This window comes from Lytechinus pictus, chromosome 17, assembly GCF_037042905.1.
Source record: "Lytechinus pictus isolate F3 Inbred chromosome 17, Lp3.0, whole genome shotgun sequence".
Taxonomy (NCBI): Eukaryota; Metazoa; Echinodermata; class Echinoidea; order Temnopleuroida; family Toxopneustidae; genus Lytechinus; species Lytechinus pictus.
This window is the reverse complement of record NC_087261.1, coordinates 4,870,258-4,894,691: the sequence shown is the minus strand read 5'-3', so window position 1 is coordinate 4,894,691 and position 24,434 is coordinate 4,870,258. Positions and strand designations below refer to the sequence as shown.

Below are 24,434 nucleotides of genomic sequence, written 5' to 3'. Positions count from 1 at the left end.
TTATCAATGTTTTGTAAAACTTGGATAAATCAAAAGATGCCATAACTCTCCCGTATTACATTCGGTTTTGATGAAACTTTCAGTGCTTCAGTTGTTTTTTTAAGTCTTTAATCTGTTCAAGCTGACTATTTGTTGTGAACTTAGACCTCCAACAAGCTGTGCTTACCGATCGGTACATACTCTACATATACACACTTTAGATCTGCAATATCTCTGTTAATGAGTTAATACTTTACTTAAAATGGCTCGTTACAAGGCAGTTTCCAGCAGTTTATTTCAGATATATATATAAGCAAATACAATAAGCACATCTTAAGTACAGTTGCTGCAACTGACATATTTTTAACATACATATCCTACTGTTAGTCCAGTAGCTATAAGGATGACTGAAAGTGGCTTCAAATGAATTTGTTTCTTAGCAATCATGATCGGCCATTCTCATTACAGAAAAAAAAGGTTGGTATATGATATGATGACTAGTAGAATGCATTTGAATGTGAATACTTTGTAAATTAGCCATTGTCTTAATTAGAAAATGGCATTTATTCTTCAATTTTGATTTGAACAATGTAAAGGGCTTTAGCTACATAATTGTCTTCATCTTTGAGTACAATTAACATAGAGAGTGCTATGTAAGCAAATAAAGTTGTAGTATTGTTGTAGTATCAGTGATGATAAGTTTCTTAAATACCCCAAACTATATCCTTACACTCAAAGAGTATTTTCCCCTCTTATTTCTGATATCTAAGATCTAGGAAAAATTGGGTGTAAATTTACATGTAGATTAAGATTTATTAAATAATCAAGAAAATTTTACCATGCCAATATAATGGTATTGAATTTTCAAAAATGTTTTGTAATGAACATGTTCTGATGGTTATCTACATCTAGATAATCACATTTGTGTTAATATGATAAAGAATGAAAGACTGCATGTTTGTTATACAATAATAATGCAAGTCATTACATTTTTACAGTTTACAGCACCATTTCCATCAAACGTTGAAAGGTGCTAAATCACATAATGAATGAAAGAAAGCATTAATAAAATACAGCATAAGAAAGATTATGGGATCAAATGTCATTGTCCTTTTTTGGAACAAACATTAACTGGAATATTATTTAGATTTTACAACCAATTTACTTGTGTGAGGTAAAAAGAAACTCAAGCCATTGTAATAGTGCTGCATTATCATAGAGAGCAAGTTTGACTTGTGATACCAAAAGTAGTGGGTGAGCAAGCTCCTAATTACTATCATTTATAGAAAGCTTTGCGAAATGACCCTTAGGAATGTTTACGCTGATGAAACAGTGTTTATCCCCTCAACCAAAATGCTGGATTCTTCAATTCCCAAAGGCCTTCTTCAACAGGGAACATAATACATTCTCACAGCATCTTTTTAACTCTTTGCCTACATGTACCACAGACATAATCCCTCTTTTGCCACATTTATTTTGAGCTGCAACCCTCAGAGAGGTTTGCATGGACTATGTTAATCCAAATCACAATAGCTTTTGAATGGTTTTATTGTTAAGATAAGTTTTTATCTGTACACTGTACAGTGCGATTCGCACATCTCTATAGTGTATGTGTGTATGGACAATAGACTTAATGCACTCTGTGTGTATTGTGTATAGATTGTGACTTGAGTCGAACTTGGCAGTCTATTGGAAGTGACTCTAGTCAAACTTAGTAAGCAAAGAGTTAAACCTAGACTATCTTTCACTCCATATTATCCTTAATTAAGCCCGTACTATAAATTTTCCTTTTCGCACAGGCCAAATGTTCCCCCTAACCCGGCGAAGAAAATACTTACCTTTCTCACACTACATCAATTAATCTTTGACTAGCAGTCACCATTCCTGGGGGGGCGTTTCATGAAAGGACTTGTCGGACGTTTTATCCGACAAGTCCCATTTTATCCGACAGTTACCATAGGAACAGTGCCTCTCTGCCAATCAAAATCATGGAAAGATGTCAGATCTGACAATTTGTCGGATTAAAATATTGATGAAACGCTCCCCAGAGCTCTTATCTCTGACGACAGTGCTGGCACAGTTGCCCTGAGGGCATACATCAAACACCGTCCTCGCCTTGGCCAGGCTTCTTCTCTCATGATGACTCTTAACCCCAAACTTAATGCCACAACTGCCTGGCAATTAACCGGCTAAATTTGCTCGGCTAACCATATTTTCCAGGACCAAACAATCCCATACTTCAAGTGGGGTAGGCCCACTTTGCATAAAGGTTACAAGAAAAGAAAGAGGGCTAAGCTTAACCCTGTGCTATATAGTTAGGGCTAACTTGCCAATTGACCCCACCTATGTTATGGGGTTAAGGAAAATTTTGCCTGTGAGAGGGTATTAAGATTCTTGGAGTGAATAGACCGACAAGGTATATTGATCACTTCCGAGGGACATGCTCCACTTTAGGGTCGTAGCGTATTGCCTTGACACGGTAGAACTTGGTACCCACTGCAACCTTGAATCTATTCTGGGCCTGGGAAACAGATACAAAAAATCAAATAACGATTACTACTCGACATCAATACCTCAAATCCCTTTTAAAACTGACAACAATATCGATTCATCCAGAAAGATGATTAATATATTAATATGAACACTCTTCTCCATCAGCGAAAACTATTCCTGCCAACTCAGATGAGCCAACAAACGGTAAAGGATGCAACACTACATCTTCTATTCTACATGACTGTAATCATATCCCTATTTTTTAAAAGGCCCATTTGCGAATTTGTAAACAAAAACAACAACCAAACTTTAACAAAAGCTAACTTCTAACCCAAGGAACAAAAAAAAAAACAAAAAAAAAAAACCCAGGTAATTACATGCTAAAGTTTAATAGGACATATTTTTAAGTCAAACATATAACTTTAGAATATACAGCATGGAAATAATTATTGGACTTTGATGAATGACAGCTGATAGGAAAGTGGTTTTATAATTATTTATCAAACTGCACATATCAAAAGAATACACACATTCAATGTCCTGCGAATCTAACTGATCACTGTGGTCATTGCAGATTCACTTTTATAATTACAATCATTAACAAGAAGATTCAGTTTGATGAAGGGACCTGTTAAGCTGTAAGGATGAGGGTTATAATAATCCATAAAGTAACTAAGAAACAATGCAGATTCTCACCTTCTTAGCTTGGCAGTATTCCTTATCAGTAATACGAGCAATGATCCAACTGCTTTATGATAAAAGAATGAGAAAGACAAGGGAGAATGTAAACAGTCAATATAATGAAATTTATTGGACATTTGAATGCTTTAATATACCTGAGGTACTGTATACAATGACATTGCCATTTCGTGATGAATTACATTTCATAATCATAATTACATGTTATTGTATAAGTTTAAAATTTCAAAGATTTCATTCACATGTTTTTTTTTACCTCACCCCTTCCTCACCATACATGGGGAGGGGGGGGGGGTGATGTCAAGGCCAATAAATATGAAGGAGAAGGGGGGGGGCATCAATGCTATAAGAAGTCAGAGAGGAGATGAGAAGGGATAGAAAAAATAGGTAAAGAAAGAAATAGATAAAAAAGAAGAAATAGATAGATATAAAGGGGTGTAAAGAAAGGTATAGAAACAGATATAAAAATAAAGAGAGATACAGACAGAGAAGAGATATAGAGAGAAGAGAGAGAAGGAAAACAATAAAGAAAAAACAAGAAAAAGACAGACAAGGAGAAAAAGAAATATAGTGAGAAGAGAGAGACAAATAGAGACAGAGGTGGGGAATCTGCCAGGTGGGTGTTTCATAGAGCTGCTCGTAAAGTTACGCACATCTTTACCAACGACTGGAACATGTTCTTATTTCCTAAATGAATGACATAGGAATGTATCATCTAGCACAAGAAGGGGCCACAAACTGTGTGTAAAGTCATTCCTATCTTACAAACAGCTTTATGAAACACCCACCAGTAATATGAGAAAATGAGGAAATGTTTCTATGTTTACATGTATATCATAAATTAATCAACTGAAATTGAATTGAAACTTACAACTTTGCTACAGCTTGTCCCTTTGATCTGAGACCTAGAGCACTCAGTGATTCAGTGTGTAGGAAGTACAGGGTTGGTTCTAGACTGTACACCATGTAGTTCTCCTGTCCTTCTTGAAAAACGATGAACACCAAATCTCCAAGACTGATACTGTCAAGAAGAAAACCCCAAACAATTGAGAAGATCTTTTTTATAAATAATTCATTAAGAGGGATGTATTCCTTGGCCCCGTCTCACAAAGACTTATGATTGATCCAATCAATCGTAACTTTTTGGAAATCCATCACTGTCGTAATTTTTTCTTTAGAAAATTTGAACAAATGTACTTTGTGAACAAAGAGAAGCACGCATGATTGTCAAGAAAAAAATGAATTTATGAATATACATCTTATCTAGAAAATAAGATGAATTTTACATGTTGACGTTGCTGGCTTTCCACAGTTGTGGTTGATCGAATCAAACGCAACTCTTTGTAAGACGGGCCCAGGTCACATTTCGCCAGCCTTGGCCTAGGCCTTGGGTCGATTCACGTGTAAAAAGTCTATGGGAGAAGATTTTCTCCATCAGACTCGAGACTTACCAGCCTTGTCTACGTCCCTGTCCATTAATGGCTTTAAATACAACTCAAACGATCTAACATTCATATAATGCCATGTAATCTATTTTCTTACCTATTGGGTTTAAGATATCCCAGTTAGGAAGTATTGGAGTGGATTATAACAGTAATAATATAGATGTAACAAAAATATCTTCCGCTGGACTGGTTTCTGCCAAATCAGGCAATGAAAGAGCCTCTGCCACTACATCTGAATCATGTCTTATATGAAGGGTAGAGTAGGAGTACTTTGCATTCTGTATCAGATTTAGAGGTGCAAACTGGACTAGGAACTATGATTGTATGCATGTAATTGAGTTTTTACTGACAAGTATCAATCGGATGTATGATAATTTACATTCATGACATATTTTTAGGGATTTGTGAGGTGTCAGGTTTTTTTTTTTACTCACACATTATGGCCCGAATTCACAAAGGTGGTTTTGAAAACCCACGGTTGAGTCCATGGTTTATGCAGATTTCCTGTATGCATTACGCTTAATTTAGCGCGTATCTGGCACGCGTATAAAAAAATGTCCAATTCTGATGCGCGCTTTTGTCGCAGTGCGCCAAATTGACGCCTGTTACCATGGTTAGATACGCTATTTTATTCATGAGTCCACTGTTTGAAGAGTGGACTCATGAATTCAAAACAGTGGACTCGTGAATAAAATAGCGTGGATAACCACGGCAACAGGCGTCAATTTGGCACACTGTGACAAAAGCGCACATCAGCATTAGACATATTTTGATATACGTGGTAAAATAAGCGTAATTTATACAGGAAATCTGCATAAACCATGGACTCAACCGGGGTTTTCAAAACCACCTTTGTGAATTCGGGCCTATATGTCTTGAAAGAATCTATTTTGAGGCAAAGTATGCTTTTCACCCCTCTCCCTTCTCCTACTTCCTTGATATATCATCACAATCTTTGCGAACATTCTTATACCTCAGTTGATCTCAAATTCATGAGTGCCTTAGGCCCATGTTACAAAGAGTTGTGACTGATCCGATCAACCTAACCTAAATGGAAGTCCATCAATGTAATAATTGTTCATATAGGAAATTTGAACGATGTCCTTTGTAAACAAAGAGGAGCACATCGAACTGTCAAGACAATGACTGTACGAGTTATACATCATATCTAGAAAACATTTTGAACAAACATGCATTTCATATGTTGACCTTGTTGGCTTTCCATAGTTGTGGTTGATTGCATCAATCATAAGTCTTTGTAACACAGGGTCCTGAAAATTAGTTTAAAGGGAGAATCTATTTTATTTGTGCTAACTAAGCTGCCTAATGACACAGAGCTGTCCAATTAGATGGTCTACACGGGTAATCAGAATGGCAGAGAGAAGTTTTCTTAAAACAAATGTTAAGAAACTTACTCTGAGATTGCTACTTTCTCCATCCTACCACCAGGTGATGATGTTCTCATATGGATCTGAAAAAAAAATACAAAATTAAAGCATTTATACAGCGCTTTTGCTTTTTTGTTGAACATGCTCAAAGGACTTTATAATAAAACATAACTTAACAGTAAATTCTACTTTCCAAGTGCTTACAATTGTATTAAGGAAATATTACTGAGAAAACAAATAGGTTTTTAGCTTGATTTTTAAATACTCATACTGAAGAATATGAACGGACATTGATAGGGAAACTATTTCAGTTACTAGGACCAGTGAAACTTATACATTATTGATCTTTCTTGGAATTCATTTTAGGAATAATATCATGAAAATAAAGGGCATTTCCTTTAAATAATCAACTTTTTTGTCTATCTAGACCTGAATGCACTTCACACACTGCTCAAGCAATTAGCATTTGAGAGTAGTATGACTATGAATTAGAAAAGAGACCCATCTCTCCAGGAAGGTCAGTTATAAGGGAATGGCCTGGAGAGAAAAATCAGAATAGAACGTTCTCAGACGATGTCACAGTGAAGGGCAAAACTAACGGAAACCTCTGCTTTACACCATACAAACGGAGCGCCTCTGGCAGTCTTGCCTGCATTACGCGATTCAATATAGCAGCAGTGCTGACTTTGAAAATAACTATAAAATAAAAAAAGACACCATTCTACCTTCCTTAACCCTAGATGACATTCTACCTTGATCATGTGACATAAGAGTTGTGCAAGAATCCGTGATACTTGATTACCCCTATATCTACATTTCATGAACTGTATCCATAAACTTTCAAAGTTATGTTGGCAATTAAACAATTACCCTCAACATAGCCAAAGTTCATTGACCTTGAATGATCTTTGACCATGGTCAAATGACCAGAAACTCGCACGGAATGTTCTGTGATACTTGATTAGTCTTATGTTAAAGTTTTAGGAACTAGATCCATAAACTTTCAAAATTACGATGGTAATCCAACAAATACCCCCAACATGGCCAAAGTTCATTGACCCTAAATGACCTTTGACCTTGGTCATGTGACCTGAAAATTAATAATTCATTACCCTTATGTCCTAGTTTCAAGAACTAGGTCCATATAATTTTTAAGTTATGATGTCATTTCAAAAACTAAACCTTAGGTTAAGATTTTGATGTTGATTCCCCCAACATGGTCTAAGTTCATTGACCCTAAATGACCTTTAACCTTGGTCATGTGACCTGAAACCCAAGCAAGATGTTCAGTAATACTTTATTAACCTTACGTTCAAGTTTCATGAACTAGGTCCATATACTTTCTAATTTATGATGTCAATTAAAAACTTAACCTCTGGTTAAGATTTGATGTTGACGACGCCTCCGTCAGAAAAGCGGCGCCTACATTTATGGTTAAAAAATTGAATGAAATACATGTACATGTATTACAGGGGTGTACATCAAATCATGGTATGATACATGAGCACAGAGCACTATACATGTAAGTGTAATACATTCACAATTATGTTAACATAATAAATATAATTTAATAATATATGATAATAATATATGTGATTTGTAATGCGCCAAATCCACTCGGCAGAGTGCCCAAGGCGCAGTGAAAGAAAAAAAAGAAAGAACGAAAGAGAAAAAGTACAAATATAATAGTAATAGATTCAGGAACAATTAAGAGTAGGAAGCAAAAGTGTGATATAAGAGAAAATAAGAATCTTCCATACCAGTTGTCTTTTGAGAGTGCTGCATTCTTGTTCTTTGGTATGAAGTAGAGCTTTGAGTTGGTCTCTTGTTTCAGTAATCTCCATCAGACCATCACTGCAAGGAACAAAACAATCAGTATCATGACATTGTATATGGTATGGCAAGTTCCCCCAAGTCTGCGCAGTCCCCCTTGTCTGCGCACATGCGTATCTGCGCGATTCTAATAAAAGAAGATACGCAACAAGCACGAACTTTAAACATGCAATACATAGACAGGTATTCATAAAAAAATCTGACTCAAAATGGTGGAAAGATAATGAATTTAGGGCATTTCATGTGACGGCCTCAAAATGCAGCCTTTCTCATCAAAATCCCTAATTCGTGTGCAAAGTGAATGAGTGCGCAGACATGGGGTATCATTTTTTTTTCAATCTGAAAATGACTGCCCGAGGTTTTTTCAAGAAAATCCTATATTTTCTTTCATTTTTTAATGAGAAATTTGGTACACTTACTCTTAATAATGTAAGGAACATTATTAATTGAAAGATTTTGTGAAATAAGAAGAAATTCATGTTAGGTGCGCAGACTTGGGGCCCACCATCATAATTCTTTGCAGTACTTCTATCAATTGAAAACCACACCCCTCAAGATCCTCACATTCCTCCCCTTCCAATTCTCCCGTTACCCCCAAACTTTCAAAATCTTGGGGGGGGGGGGTAGATCATTTGTCCACTCATCCTCTAAGTAATGGAACATCCTTCCTGAATACATCAATGTTGACTTATGAAACTTTGAATAAAAAACAGCTGAAAACATTTACGTTCAGTTCTCCTTAATTTCCTTCATTTTTTTTTTTGAATCACCTTGAGCACAATACAGAGTGGAATTGGAATGATATAAGTCCAATTTATTATTATTAAAGGTAAATTCCAGTTCTGGTAACGATCTCAAAATGACTTTTTACAGAATCTAATATAATGACCACCCAAGTGTCTGTTTGTATGAATACAAAATATGTGCCAAAGGATTCTGGAAGAAATTGTGTAATTGCTGAGAAATAAGCAAAATAAGCGCGGATTCGGTCACTTCCGTCGGGTCTTTATTCCAGCAATAATATTACGCTGTCCCACGTGTGCCTATCTGTGTTGGCGATCTTCAGTGTGATCGTATTTCAGCTTAGATTTTATGATTTCACAAAGTTCAATTTATGTAACTGTACCAGATCTAGATCCACGATGATATAGTCATACTTAAAGGGGAATCCAACCCAAATAAAAACCTGTTTTTGTGAGGAAAAGAAAAATCAGTCAAGGTGATTGGTGAAAGTTTGAACAATATTGGACAAACAACAAGAAAGTTATGAATTTTTAAAAGTTGTAAATATTGGTAATCACTATACCCATGGAGACTTCAAATTGGCCGCATGTGTGATGTCATAGTGATGTAAGGCAAGGACTACTCTTCCATGTACTCCAATACATATTCTGGCTAAAATGTCATTTTTCCCAAAAGTTTTATTTCAAATTATATTTTTCTTTCATGAGGACATAAAACAATATACTCCCTGGGTTATATTTAGATTACTGCCCCAGGGAAATGGGTACTTAGGAGAAAACCACAAATCCCTGATAATAAAGTACATGGCCTATGGGAAAGTTGTCCTTGCCCCTTGTCATAATTTACTTACCCAGTTGCCAATTTGAAATCTACATAGCATTAGTGATCTCAATTTTAAAGCAGCTATAACTTTCTTATTGCTTGTCCGATTTCTTTCAAACTTTCACCATTCTGTTAAATTTATTTTTCTTCTTCCCAACACAACATTTTATGGCCAAGGCTGGATTCCCCTTTAACCTTGGTTTTACAGACTTTCTCACGAAATTAGTGTTTTACTGCAACTACTTTCATTTAGCTTTAACCCTAACTAGGCCGGGCTTTTTTGGCTGTTCTGTGGCCGGGGGGGGGGGGGGGGGGGGGTTGATTCAACCCCCCCCTGAGATCTCGGCCGCCGATCGCGTGAGCGCCGCAAAAATTTGCACGCTGGTAGTGTGCGATGTAATCTACAAGGCTGTATGGTAAAATTTTCCAAAATAATGAGATTTTATTTTATATGAATTAATTATGCTAATTTATGCATAAATCATACTTTTTGCTCTAATTCACTAAATAAAGCTCCTAGAATGCTAATTTTTGGTAAAAATATTCTTTGTAGCATTCTTAACAATGGCAATTGAAAAAAACTTCGGTTTGGAAATCAATTTCTTATGTATTTTATTGTTTTATGAATTTCTTATGTATTTCTTTGTTTTTCAACCTTTTGTTTTTCTTTGTTTTTTTCACCAGATTTATTGCACAACCTTTTTGAAGCATAATTATGCTAAAATCAATTGCTTTCAGCTGTTTAAAGTAGAAATAATCATATCTTTATGAATAAGATGAGAAAACTCAATTTGCATTGACTTTGTACACAAAATCACGTTTTGGAACAATTTTTGGTCTGACATGCACTTACAAAATGTTGCGTAATTTCGGAACCGCGTACCCGGGCGTCGCAAATTTGGTCTCAAAAGATGCGCGAGACTTAAAAGTATAAACTCTGTGAGTGGCGCGGTCAAAAAATTTCGCGCGGCGGAATGATCGCAGAAAATGTTGAGGGGGGGGTTGATTCAACCCCCCCCGGCCATTTTAGGGTTAAGGAAGCAGTGGGTAAAACTAATGTCTCACCCTCAGCTCTTAGTCATTGATAAATGACTTACCTGATTCCCACTTGTTTTAATTAGGAATCAGCAAGGTCCCATAGGTTGAGTAGGTCCAACTATCTCCCATTAAAGCCTAATTTCCAACAACTACATAACTACATTTGAGACTTTCACTGAAACAACCGATTGCGCCCCTCCTGAGATCTCGGCCTTCGATCGGCGCAAAAATTTGCACAGTGGTAGTGTGCGATAAAATCTGCAAGGCTGTTTGTTAATTTTTTTTTAAATAACAAGATTTTTTATTTAATGAATTAATTATGCCAATTTATGCATGAAATAAAACATTTGCTCTAATCAACTATCATACGGTCCCAAAACTGCTAATATTTTATTAATTGACTGTTTGTAGGATCCCGATCAAATGTACTTTAAAAAAATTTTGTATCGCAATTTTTTTCTAATGTATTTTATTTATTTTTTTTTATTTTTATGTATTTCTTTGTTCTTAGAATTTTTGTTTTTTGTTGTTTTATTCAATGGAAATCATTGCAGACTTCATTCTGATCATAAACAAGACAAAATAAATTAAGTTTAATCAGTTAAAGTAGAAACAAGTGGAATGCCTCTGGCCGTCTCACCTGCATCACGCGATTCAATATAGCAGCAGTGCTGATTTTGAAAACTACTATAACTCGCACAAGATGTTCAGTGATACTTGGTTACTCTTATTTCCACGTTTTATGAACTAGACCAATACACTTATAGAGATATGATGGCAATTCAACAAATACCCCCAACGTGGCCAAAGTTCTTTGACCTTACATGACCTTTGACCTTGATCATGTGACCTGAAACTCGCACAGGATGTTCAGTGATACTTGATTACTATTATGTCCAAGTTTTACGAACTAGACCAACACACTTTCAAATTTATGGCTGTAATTCAACAAATACCCCAATTTTGCCAAAGTTCATTGACCCTAAATGACCTTTGACCTTGATCATGTGACCTGAAACTTGCACAGGATGTTCAGTAATACTTGCTTACTATTATGTCCAAGTTTCATGAATCAGATCCATAAACTTTCAAAGTTATGATGGTAATTCAACAGATACCCCCAATTCGGCCAAAGTTCATTGACCCTAAATGACCTTTGACCTTGGTCATGTGATGTGAAACTCATGCAGGATGTTCAGTGATACTTGATTAACCTTATGTATAAGTTTCATGAACTAGGTCCATATACTTTCTAAGTTATGATGACATTTCAAAAACTTAACCTTAGGTTAAGATTTTGATGTTGATTCCCCCAACATGGTCTAAGTTCATTGACCCTAAATGACCTTTGACCTTGGTCATGTGACATGAAACTCAGGCAGGATGTTCAGTAATACTTGATTAACCTTATGGCCAAGTTTCATGAACTAGGTCCATATACTTTCTAAGTTATGCTGTCATTTCAAAAACTTAACCTCAGGTTAAGATTTGGTGTTGACGCCGCCGTCGCCGCCGCCGCCGTCGCCGTCGGAAAAGCGGCGCCTATAGTCTCACTCTGCTATGCAGGTGAGACAAAAATGATACATTTATGAATTTTGGCTAAATACACAATTTGCATTGGATTTGTACATGAATTCACGTTTTTGAGCAATTTTGGGTCTGACATTCATTTACATAATGATGCGTTATTTCTTAACCGCGTACCAGGGCATTGCAAATTTGGTCTCAAAAGTTGTGCGAGATTTGAAAGTAAACAGCGAGTGGCGCTGATAAAAAAATTTGTGCGGCGTATTTATCTGGAAAAATGTAGAGGGGGGCGGGGCGGAATCTTTTAGGTTTAGCTGGGCTACAGAAAACTCCAACAGTATCTTCCACCCAAACACTCCAGAAAACCCATCTCTAAGCTTGTACCTTTGTGTAGAAACTACCATCTCGGCTGGACTACCCCTGTCATCTTCGTTCCCTGCAGCAAGATCCCCACTCTTCCTCATCTGTTCTTCAAGTCTCTCTTTCTCCCTGATGGCCTGCCATTCCCTTTCTTGAGCCTTGAGTACGGCCGCTCTGAGTTCCGTATCAAGGTCAGTCTTGTCCATCAATAGCTTCTCAATAGTGTCTGTGGGCGATGTCAAAGAGAAAGAATAATTTGGTGGATTAACAATACAGTGCGCCACCTATTGGTTTCAGTGGACAGGCAGAAATTTGCAATGCCTCATGGGAAAAAGCCGACATCGAAATTAATCTTTGTGCCGCGCACTGCATGCATGCAATTATACTGCACCCCCTCCGTCTCAAAAAGACGGTTTAAAATCATGTAGTCCCATATATTTAGTGCAGATATGTTCTCAATTATCATTTTCCACTCTTTAATCTCTAGTTCTGCAAAATGATAAATCCTTTGCTGGACATGCATGTACAAATGCCTTATTTAAAGTAGGATGCTGCTTACATATAAAATTCATGATTCCCCCAACCCAAATTTTATCAATATGTAGTCCAATACTTTAAGATCTGTGCTGCTCTTCAATCAAATTCCCTCTTTCTAGCCTCTAGCCCTGCAATATGTTTATCCTTTGTGGCAGAGACCTTCGCAATTGCCATCTTGAATGATAGTTGTTTGCATTTAAAGGTCATGAACCCAATCAACCCCCCTCCCAATTTGCCAAAATGCAGTATATCATTATGTAGTCCCATACCTTTAGATCTGCGCTGCTCCTCCATCGATTCCCTCTCTCTAGCCTCTAGTTCTGCAATACGTTTATCCTTTGTGGCAGCCACCTTTGCAATAGCCTTGTTGAAAGACACCTGTTGTTGACTAGCCGATAGACTGGTGGAAGCCATTGAAGATGTGCTCTCGGTAGAAGAACTGGATGCAGTCTGTAGAAGTTGAAAACATGGTATAAAAAAAAAATGATTTTACAAAATAATACATTGTATTCTGTAAGACCTGTATTATGTGTGACATATTGACGAGCCGCCGCATTTGATATTTTCTTCCTTTTTTACAGATAGATGGCGTGATGTAAATGCTGTTGATCATCATCATTATTCATATCCAGTTATGTCATGAAAATGTAGGCTTACTCATAGCTAACATGCCAAATTTTAATCTCTTAGACCTACAGAAATCTACTTGAATTGTAAGACATTCTACTTAAAACAAGAGAAAAAAACATTTTGCAAAATCTGTTCTAATAATTACAATGGCTTTGGCATTAGTCAACTAATGGAATGATGATATTATTATATATACAAGGGTCAAATCTACTTCATACACAATATTTTCTTTAAATTTTGATTATTTTCTATACCTGTTCTGCATCATTCTGGCTTTGGTCAAACTTGGCCATCTCTACTGCAATCCTGATACCTTCCTGTTTCTCCTCCTCCAGTCTCTCCCTCAAAGCTCTTAACCGTTTCTCTCCCTCTTTCCTCTCCTCTTCCACAGCAGCCTCCACACAACTGCTTTTCTCCACGGCGATAGACTCCGCCCACTTAGCATTAAGCTCCTCCTCCTTCTGACAAGTTTCCGCCTTGAGTTGTGATAGAACTTCTTGAAGATTCTGCACTTTGGCTTCATGTTTATCTCTTGAGGATGTCACCTCAGCAAGTCTTGTCTCAAATTGGCTCTCCATCTCCTTTTTTATCCTCTCAATACCTTGTGTTTCTTCCGTCTGTCTTCTTTCCATCTCCACTTCATGTTGCCTTCTTGCTTCTTCCATCCTCCTCTCATTCAATTCCTCTAACTCGCGGAACTCCTTCAGGAACTTCTCCTTCCATTCGTCTTCTATTTTCCTCATCTCTTCCTCATGCTTCTTCTTTTGATCATTAATTTCTTTGGTTCTCTCCTCCATCTCTTTCTTCTGCTTTTCCATCGCATCTAGACCTTGCTTCTGTTCTTCTTCCAGTGTCTTCTGACAAGATGCCTGCATCTCTTCCCTAGCTGTCCTTAATCTCTCTTCTGCTTCTTTCTTCATCGTTTTAATGACTTCACTGCGCTCCTCCATCAAACGCTTTCTCTGTTTTTCTAACTCACTCTCCGTCTGCAATGTACTGGATTTCTTAAAGTCAGCAAACTCGTCAACATGTCTGCTGTGCAATGCCATTTCATGTTTATTCAACTCACTCTTGTGGAATGCCCCCATTTCCTTCCTCAGGTTATCAAGTTCCTGCAGCTTCTCTTCTTGGAGCTTTGCAGTCGTTTCCTGCTGCCTCTGAACAGATTCTATTTGGAGCTGCCTTATTTCTTTCTCTTTCTCCTCTATGTTTGCTTCCAAGTCTGTGATCTCCATCTCTAATTCCATCTTCATGGATGCAATCATCTGCTTCTCATCCTCTTCCAACTTTGTCTTCACCTCCTCAAGGTCTTGTTGGTATTTAGACTTGAGCATCTCAGAACTGCTCTCCTTCTCCCTGACCTTGCATTCAAGGTCCATCAGTTTTTGATTAGCCACCTCTAACTGTCCATTAAGATCAAAGATCTGTTTGCTTAGCACCTCCTTCTCTTTTTCCAGTCCTGCTTGCGTTTGATCAATGGCTTTTTGAATGGCGATTACATGTCTTCTCTCAGAATCTTTGCTGACCTGGTTTGAATATTCTGTGATTTTAGCCACTGCTTCTAGAACCTCTATTTTCATCTGTTGCCTGGTGTCTACCACAGACTTCTTGATACTTTCACACTTTGTTCTAAGCTCCGTAACATGTGCTTGAACAACCTCATTCAGGCAGTCAACGGTGTTCTCAGATTCCTCAAGACGGTGCGACCGAGTGCTTACACTTTCCTGCAGGTCACCAATCATGGATTCTGAATCGCTGAGCTTTTTCTCAAGGACCATCTTCCTCTCTTCCAGCTCTTCCAGGATCTTTTCTCTCTCCTGGAGCTGTTGTTTCAGGGTCTGGTTCTCCTCCATGGGTCTAAGAACCGGCAGGATCTGATCCATCTTGGCCTTCTTCACCAAACCTTCATCCATGGGGCTACCGATCGCCGAATGAAACTCACTGTCGACTTCGGGAAGCAGAGACGAGAAAGGCGCATCCCTGTAAACGGACTCAAACTTTGCGTCAAGCTCTGGCGTGTCTGGAGACAGAATAATATCGTTCGTCTGGATCATGTCAAGAGATAACAGCCTTGGCTGGCTGAGTTGACTTTCTAAACCTGGTCTATCCCTCGGATCCTTGCCATCCTCGAGTGTAATTGCACCATCAGAGTCATTATCTTTTGAAGTTTGATCAGAGATAGCTTCAGCGTTGTTTTCAGTAAGAGGCTGTGGAGGCGGTGAGGGCGGAGGATGGCATGAAAGTTCCTCGGAAACGAGTTCGGTCTGAGTTTCAATCTCTATCGAGAGTGGACGAGATGGCAGCTGCTTAGTATGTAGTGAGGTAACACATGAGAAGTGTTGATTGGATGGAAGCCTGGGAGAAAATGGAAAAAAAAGTAGCAACAATTGGAACGCCTTTGGCAGTCTCGTCTGCATTACGCGATTCAATATAGCAGCAGTGCTGACTTTGAAAACAGCTATTGAATAATTTTTCACAAAAGAAGAAACTCATATGATAATAGAATACTACGTCCATTGACCCAACATGACCATTGACCAAGATCATGTGACCTAAGACATGTGCAAAACATTCATTCATACTTGATTACCCTTATGTCTATGTTTCATGAACTACATGTGTAGATCCATAAACTTTCAAAGTTCTGATGCCAATTCAACAAATACCTCCAACACGGCCAAAGTTCATTGACCTTAAATGACCTTTGATCTTTGTCATGTGACCTGATACACGCACAAGATATTCAGGGATACATGGTTACTCTTATGTCCAAGTTCCATGAACTAGGTCCATATACTTTCTAAGTTATGATGAAATTAAAAAAACTTAACCTCGGTTAAGATTTCAATGTTGATGATGCCGCCGCCGTCGAAAAAGTGGCGCCTAAGATAGTCTCGCTCTGCTATGCAGGCGAGACAAAAATAAGGGGAGAAATCAGAGAGACAATAGAGACAAACAGGGATATTACTCTATCTAAATATAAAACATTCAAAATTCACTAGATCTATGGGTATGTAAATTTGTGAAACCTTTTATTGGCATGAATTTCATACCATTGCCAGTAACAAAAAATAGTTAAGTCTTAAAGCAATGGGATTATTTTCAAAATTTCTACACCACTCTAGCTTAGGTATAGCATGTACTACATGTAGATCTCAATATCCAACCAATTTAAGTCTCTCTAAAGGTGTAACAAACATATTATATTAGATATAATTGGAAAATATATACAAGAAACTTTGAAAATTACCACTTTACTGTTTACTACAATAAATTCTGTCATTCCATCAATATGCTTTGAACAAGAACGACCCAATTGCTGTTGATAACAGGTTAAAGACAGGAGAATTAATGACTCACTCTAGACTTTCAGCTAATTCAGGCACCTTTTCCCTGAGTAGAAGAATATCTTTGTCCATGATATTAGGTAATGAGTTGTCATAGTTACCAGGGGGTGTGGTCTACATAAAGCAAAAAAAAAAATACGTAAACACAACTTATATAGATAAATGGTATCAAAATTATCCGCAGATTGCAGTTAACAAACTGAAATGCATGAGAATTGCACAATTAAGAACACAAGTATACATTTTCTTTAATTACATTTTACAGTACAATATGTATATAAAACTAAGTAATATTCTATATACTGTATATAGCATTGATCTCTGGATCCTCATTGAATAAAAGTCTAATTCATTTCAACTAATTTCCTTTTCTACCAATCTTTTTAATCTCCTACCATTTTCTTTTATTTACATAGAAGAACTGTATCTGTTCACAAAAACCAAAACTCTCAGAAAGTCATGAAATTTAATGAATGTGGACTTCATATTGAGTTCATCTCTACCCTTATGTGACCAAATTAATCTATAATTCACTTTTGTGTTTTGTTTCTTATGTTACGCCATGCAATATTCTTTCAGCCTTATTTGTTTCCCCTTATTCCACTCACTCTCTTTCAATATCTCTCACTGGTGTCAATTGTCTGCATGTTAAGCCTCACATAAAACCTAGTCTCTAAAACTAGATAAACCCCAATCCTCATCTTCACATTACTCTGAACGATACAATTCTTACTCTAAACATATACCTTCTGAGATATCAAAGGGGAAGTTCACCCTGATGAAAACTTTGTTTCAAAAATAGCAGGGAAAAAAATGAAAAATATTGGCAAAGGTTTGAGGAAAATCCATTACAGATTAAGAAAGTTTATAGAATTTTAAATTTTGGATTTCTGACGTCATAAACGAGCATCTGCTCCAAGTGTTATGTAATATAAAATGCATAAATTTCAATTTTGTAATGGTTCCCGATGACTTACATTTGTTTTCTGTTATGAACAGGTGGGAAATGATTTGTGTATTGTTATACTGAAGGTACAGTACAAACCAATTTCAATTTTCTGAGAAAATGACATTTCATTGATTTTTTACCAAACGATATGTAGGAAACCTGCTCGGATATGACATCAAAAATCAAATAATTAAAATTCCAATAACTTCTTTATTCTGTGATGAATTTTTCTCAAACCTTCTTTTTTTCTGCTATTTTGACAATAACCTTTTTGTCAAGGTAAATTTCCCCTTGAAGACCGGAGCAAATGTCGTTTTACCCTCTCAATATCTGTCAGAGGATGAATTAGTACTTACTGCAAACGTTGGAGGCAGTTCATAGAACCCAGGGAAGAGTGCATTGAGGAAGTGGTTATGCATTAGTGAAGCAAACTCTTTTCTCCTCTTCAATTCTTCTGCATGTTCACACACTGATGTCTCACTAATCCTCCCAGACCACTTTCAATGAGAAAAAAAGGGATATTCAATATCGTAATTATGTCATGGTTTATTTCCAATTGGTCTAATGCCAGTTTGTCCAATTACCAACTCGTCTACTATCACTTGGTATACCATCAGTTCATCTGCTATCCACATGGTCTAATTGCCATTTCGTTCAGTGACCATTTCGTCTAATAACCAGTTGGTCCGACTGCTAAGTGATAATTGGGCGAAATGAATGAAAATAAGGGCATTAGACCAACTGGTTATGAGACGAGATGGTCATAGACAAACTGGTGATTAGACAAAGCGATGATAGGACCAAATGGTTGTTCGACAAAATGTTGATGGATGAAATGGCATTAAACTAAATGAAGACAATGTGCTGAGTGGACGAATTGGCGATAGACGAATTGACAATTTACCTATGTCATGATAGTTTGAAAGGCCATTGTGCTCCATGCCACAGATCATTCAGGACTAATAGACTTCATGGCATGATTTATATCCACATTATATACTTCTTAGAAATTCATATGCCATATAGACTAAACCTGTTTAGTCTACTTATTATTTTCTACAATTGTAAAGTGAAAATTTGATTCAATAACGGTTCATCTAATCTCAAAGACTAAATGGTGTCATACAAAGTGGATATTAGACAAAATTGGTAAAGCTCAACTGGAAATTTGACAAAATGATAAATGGGCTAAACTGTGGACTACATGTATAACCGGGGTCTAGGATTAAACAATGTGGGATGAGATATATTTATTTATTAGAAAATATTTATTCAGGATAAAAAGATCAGCTAAATTGCTGTTTTACATCAATGTCCTGATTTAACAGGGATAAAAAACATATAAAGTTACAATAATATCATGATGCAAAATACATAAAAATATTTAAACTTAGCTACTAAAATATGATAAAAAAATACTGTAAATAATTATGTTAAGACATTGAAAAAATGAGATTACTTTAATAGCTACTGAAATATGATAATAAAATACTGTAAATAATTATATTATGACATTAAAAAAATGAAATTCAGATATACCTGATAATAGACAAAGTGGGTGTAGACCAAGAGGCAAGTTAGCAATGGACTGCATGTATGTGCATTATACTAAAAAATCCTTTTCAAAAGGAATAAAATAAACAATGATATACTGATTGTACAGAAAATATTTGTTTGAGGTTCTTGTAGTTCCTCTAATAGAAAACATACAATTTTACAGGTATTTTTAGGAAATAGACAGGAAAATAGGAAGGGTCATGTGTTGGGTGTAAGTTACCAAGTCATGCATAACTTATGAACAGCTTTATGAAATACCCCCCCCCCCTCTGAAATAATGCTCACCTACACATCGTTGGCATTCATTTGAACCGTAAGATCAGTCAATTTTGGTCCCCCAAAAATATGATTTTGAGATTTTTGAAGAAATTGAAAGTATAAGTCCTATTCTATACATGTATGCTTAAATTTCTAGGCAGCAATTTAATTTAGTTTCTGAGATATATGGGGATTTTCACAGGGATGCCACAGAAATTGTTGATAAAATGCTCAAATCTATTTGGAAATGGGTACTGTAGCAAAGCAAACGACAACTGTGTGCACTTGATATGCAAATGCCCGGTCAGCCAAACAGTGGTATCGGCACTGCATTGACTTTGCACGTGAAAAAGCGATTAAGTTTTTACTGATCACGCGCATTGAAATCGTGGTCAGGGTTGTTGTATCCCTATCGCGTTTTTGTACAGGGAAATTTGTGTAAATATAAAGACTACAATATTGAGCAATTGCCTTGATCTTACCAATCATGTATTTTTGTAACAATGATTATGTTGTAAGGCTGGGGAACAATGTGTGGAAATCATAGTAAACTCTGAAGTTGATAATATCTAAAATGGGTTTGTACAATCGTATGAGTGATACAACGGTTTGGAAGAACGCCAACGATATATGCATAGACAGAGAAGATGTGTGCCACTGAGATGAGTTCTTCAATTCTATTTATGTTATTTCTGGCAAAAGGAATACAAATACAGAGAAAGTTGAAAAGAACCATCGACCAAGGGCCAGGAAATCAGGTATAGCCAAAAGGAAGCTGGTTCCTATTGAAGGTTCACCCCATCATCAGTCTGGCTTACAAACACATAAACATCAAAATTAAGAAAAATACATAGATTTAAATGTCAATAAAACACATTTAGATAAACAAAACAAAAAACAAGCAAATACTGAAGCAATGGAAGCACGGATGAGCATGTGTGAAACGGAAATAAGAATAATTTTGATTTAATTACCTCTTGATACTGTGTGTTGTAATGGCGTCTCCTGCAAACCTCTACTACGGCAGAAGCGTAGAGCTTTGGCGTCATGCAGACCTGACGGATTATCTCCAAACGTTTGCGTAGTCTCTTCAGGTTCTCATGGTATACCAACATCTTACCATGCACACTGCTGACCTGCTGCTCTACATACATTACCCATCTACAGAGAGAGAGAGAGAGAGAGAGGGGAGGAGGGGATATAATCCATTAATCACAACATTAGAACTAATTCTTTGTCATCATGATCTTCCACCTCCTCATCATCATCCTAATCATCAAAACCACCAAACTAATCATCATCATAATTATCATCATCATTATCAAAATCATCAATATCATCAACATTATAATCGTCATCATCATCATCATAATCATCATCATCATTATCAAAATCATCAATATCATCATCATTATAATCGTCATCATCATCATCATAATCATAATTATCATCATCATTATCAAAATCATCAATATCATGAACATTATAATCGTCATCATCATCATCATAATCATCATCATCATCATAATCATCATCATCATTATCAAAATCATCAATATCATCAACATTATAATCGTCATCATCATCATCATAATCATCATCATCATCATCATAATCATCATCATCATTATCAAAATCATCAATATCATCATCATTACAATCGTCATCATCATCATCATAATCATCATCATCATCATCATAATCATCATCATCATTATCAAAATCATCAATATCATCATCATTACAATCGTCATCATCATCATCATAATCATAATTATCATCATCATTATCAATATCATCAACATTATAATCGTCATCATCATCATCATCATCATCATCATCATCTTTGCTATCAAAATAATGTAAATCATCATCACCATCATCATTTCATCATCATCAATCAACATTCTATTCATCCTCATCATCCTCACCATCATCATCATAAACAAAATTGTCAACAAAATCATCATATTCATTATTCTAATCATCATCATCAACCTCCTCCTACTCTTTATCAACATCTTAATGATTATAATTGCCATTACTGTCGTTACCATCATTATACTTACATCATCATCACACTACTAATATTACCAATATTCCGATTATCGTCACAACTGTCATTATCAGTATTGGTATCATTATCATCATTATCATTGTCATCATCGCCACCACCATCCGTGTCAAAATGATAAGAACTTACCTTAATCTCACATGTAGGTTTTGACAGAGCTCCTCCTTTGCTATCTCACATCTCCTGCTCATGTCTATGAGTTGTAGATGCTTCTTATACATGACAGTTAGCTGCTGCTGGTGACTCAGGCATAAGTCTGGTAGCACTGAGGGGTCTTTCACATTACTAGCGCGGGTCTGGTTCTGAACGAGCCCCTGGATGGAGGTGGCACACACGTATATATCATAATAGCAATTTTATTTATCAAAAGTAGCCTTGATGTAAAAAAAAAAGAACCATATTTTGAATCCCTTATTAGAGTATCTACAAGGTGCAACAAACATAAGGTGTTTGTACTGGATACTACTGCATTTCATTGTTACACCGAAGATTCCTGCAACGCCTCAAACATAAAAAAAAATAAACCTGTGCATTTCTTGTTTTATAAAACAAGTTGGCAATATGAATTGTAATGGAAAGTTCATGATAAATCCTTCCAAATTTTCTAGGATTACATAGCCGAAGATGTCACATGTGCTTTCTATTATAACATCATCACAAGTGTATCCAGAATGCATGAGTAAGCACATCAAATAAATGCCATAGCCTTTTCTTTGAAAGAATGCAATTCAGATTTCAGATGGCATCTCAGTTTTTACACGCTAGTGGTAAAATGATGAAGCCAGATGCACAGTGCTCCATTCAAAAATTGCAAGAATAAATTTGCAAAAAATAAAGCATGAACACTTGACTTGCATAAACCCTCGTTATTGGCTACATCCTTGAACCCATTTTATAGAAAAATTAATAATCAAATCTGATTTATTACACATCTGTTAAAAAACTCAATAACAAAAGTCAATTACACAAAAGTCAATTAAACAAAACTCAATAATAAAAGTCAATTACACAAAAGTCAATTACAAACTCAATTACAAAATTCAATTAGAAAACTCAATTACACAAAAATCGATTATAAAAGTCAATTACACAAAACTCAATTACAAACTCAATTATACTAACCTGAGCCATTTCAGCCTGTTCATTGAGGAGTTTGCGAGCTTGTAATAACAGCTGCTCTAGACCAAATAGTCTTTCTCCAAGACCTTTGATTTCCTTCATTCCTGGGTTACTTACAGCCTCTATACAAAGAAAATATAAAAAGATAATAACAATTAATAAAAAAATCAGAAAAAATTACTGCATAGAATGAATATGTTGCATTTGCTCCCCCACCCCCAGATCCCATCTGCAGATCCTGAATAAAATCAATAAAAGTAAGAATGAAACAGTTCTGATTTTTACCTAGAAACAGAATTTACATCAGTTTTTTTTTGTACATGAATTTTGCTCTGACATACATTCTAGAAATGATGCATAACTTAGGAACCACATATCCAGGCATCTCAAATTGGGTTTCAAATGTTGTACCAGACTTAAAGGGGAAGTTCACCCTACAAAAAACTTTTTTGTAACAATAGCAGAAAAGAAAAATATTGGTGAAAGTTTGAGGAAAATCCATCAGATTAAGAAAGTTATTAGAATTTCAAGTTCTTGATTTCTGATGTCATGAACAAGCAGCTGCCCCATATGTTATGTAATATAAAATGCATAAATTTCTTTTTCAATGGTTCGTTAAGACTTATTTTTTATTTTCTTTTTAGGATCGGGTGTGAAATAATTTGTGTATTGATATACTTAAGTTACAATAAAAACCATTTTCAATTTTCTGAGAAAATTACATTTCATTCATTTTTTACCATACGATATGTACATGTACATGTAGGAAAGCTGCTCACATACATGTATGACCGCACAAATCAAATAATTAAAATTCTAATAATTTTTTTAAAATTCTTTCATGGATATTTCCTCAAACCTTCGCCAATATTTTTAAAATATTTTTTCTGCTATTCTTACAATAAAACCTTTGTTTAGGGCGAACTGCCCTTTAAAGGAAAAATCATAAAACATGAAGGCTTAACCCTAATAAGACTGTGGGGTGGGGGCTGATTCAGCCTCCCTCGACATTTTTCGCGATAAATCTGCCGCGCAAATTTTTTTGACCGTGTCACTTACTGACTTTTAACTTTCAAGTCTCGTGCAACTTTCGAGAACAAAATCGTGACAACATTTTGTAAGTGTATGCAGACCCAAAATTGCTCAAAAACATGAATTTGTATACAAATCCATTAAAAAATTGTATTTTTAGCCAAAATTCATGTGTATTATTATTTTTCCTTTTACTGATTAAAATCAATTAATTTCATCTTGTTATGGTTGAAATAAAGTCCTGAACAATTTCCATTGAAAAAACAAAAAGTGAAAAAACAAAGTCGAAAAACAAAGATGCATGTATACATAAGAAATTTAGAAAACAATAAAATACATTTAAAAAATGTGATTTTTTAAATTGTTTTAAAAGTTCATTTGATCAGATTCATATAGAAAGTCTGTGAACCAAAAATTAGCATTTTAGGGGCATTATTTAGATAATTAGAGCAAAGTTTTGATTTTAAGCATAAATTCACATAATTAATTAGCAATGAGATATTTTGCAGAATTTGATCTTATAATTTTGTAGATTATGCCATGGGTAACGCGTGCGTCTATTTTTGTCGTGGTCGACGGCTGAGATCATAAGGGGGGGGGGGC

At 35.9% G+C, this 24,434-nt stretch overlaps 1 protein-coding gene across 4 annotated transcripts in view; it reads right to left on the bottom strand.

Annotated features, from left to right (window-relative positions):
• Window positions 1-218: 218 nt before the first annotated feature.
• The window catches only part of LOC129280431 (RB1-inducible coiled-coil protein 1-like), a 42,895-nt gene continuing 18,679 nt past the window's right edge, over window positions 219-24,434 (bottom strand). For 3 of the 4 annotated variants that reach the window (XM_064111798.1, XM_064111799.1, XM_064111800.1), the window contains exons 8-20: window positions 22,803-22,921; window positions 21,810-21,994; window positions 20,581-20,767; window positions 18,148-18,288; window positions 16,856-16,956; window positions 13,750-15,850; window positions 13,135-13,315; window positions 12,353-12,554; window positions 7,765-7,858; window positions 6,032-6,087; window positions 4,043-4,192; window positions 3,169-3,220; window positions 248-2,500 (exon numbers count right to left, since the gene is read on the bottom strand). In XM_064111798.1, the coding sequence (XP_063967868.1) occupies window positions 2,405-2,500; window positions 3,169-3,220; window positions 4,043-4,192; window positions 6,032-6,087; window positions 7,765-7,858; window positions 12,353-12,554; window positions 13,135-13,315; window positions 13,750-15,850; window positions 16,856-16,956; window positions 18,148-18,288; window positions 20,581-20,767; window positions 21,810-21,994; window positions 22,803-22,921 (3,665 nt within the window). In that variant the 3' untranslated portion in view covers window positions 248-2,404. Of the gene's footprint in view, window positions 2,501-3,168; window positions 3,221-4,042; window positions 4,193-6,031; window positions 6,088-7,764; window positions 7,859-12,352; window positions 12,555-13,134; window positions 13,316-13,749; window positions 15,851-16,855; window positions 16,957-18,147; window positions 18,289-20,580; window positions 20,768-21,809; window positions 21,995-22,802; window positions 22,922-24,434 lie in introns of all 4 variants that reach the window. The other variant, XM_064111797.1, reaches the window with a different exon arrangement.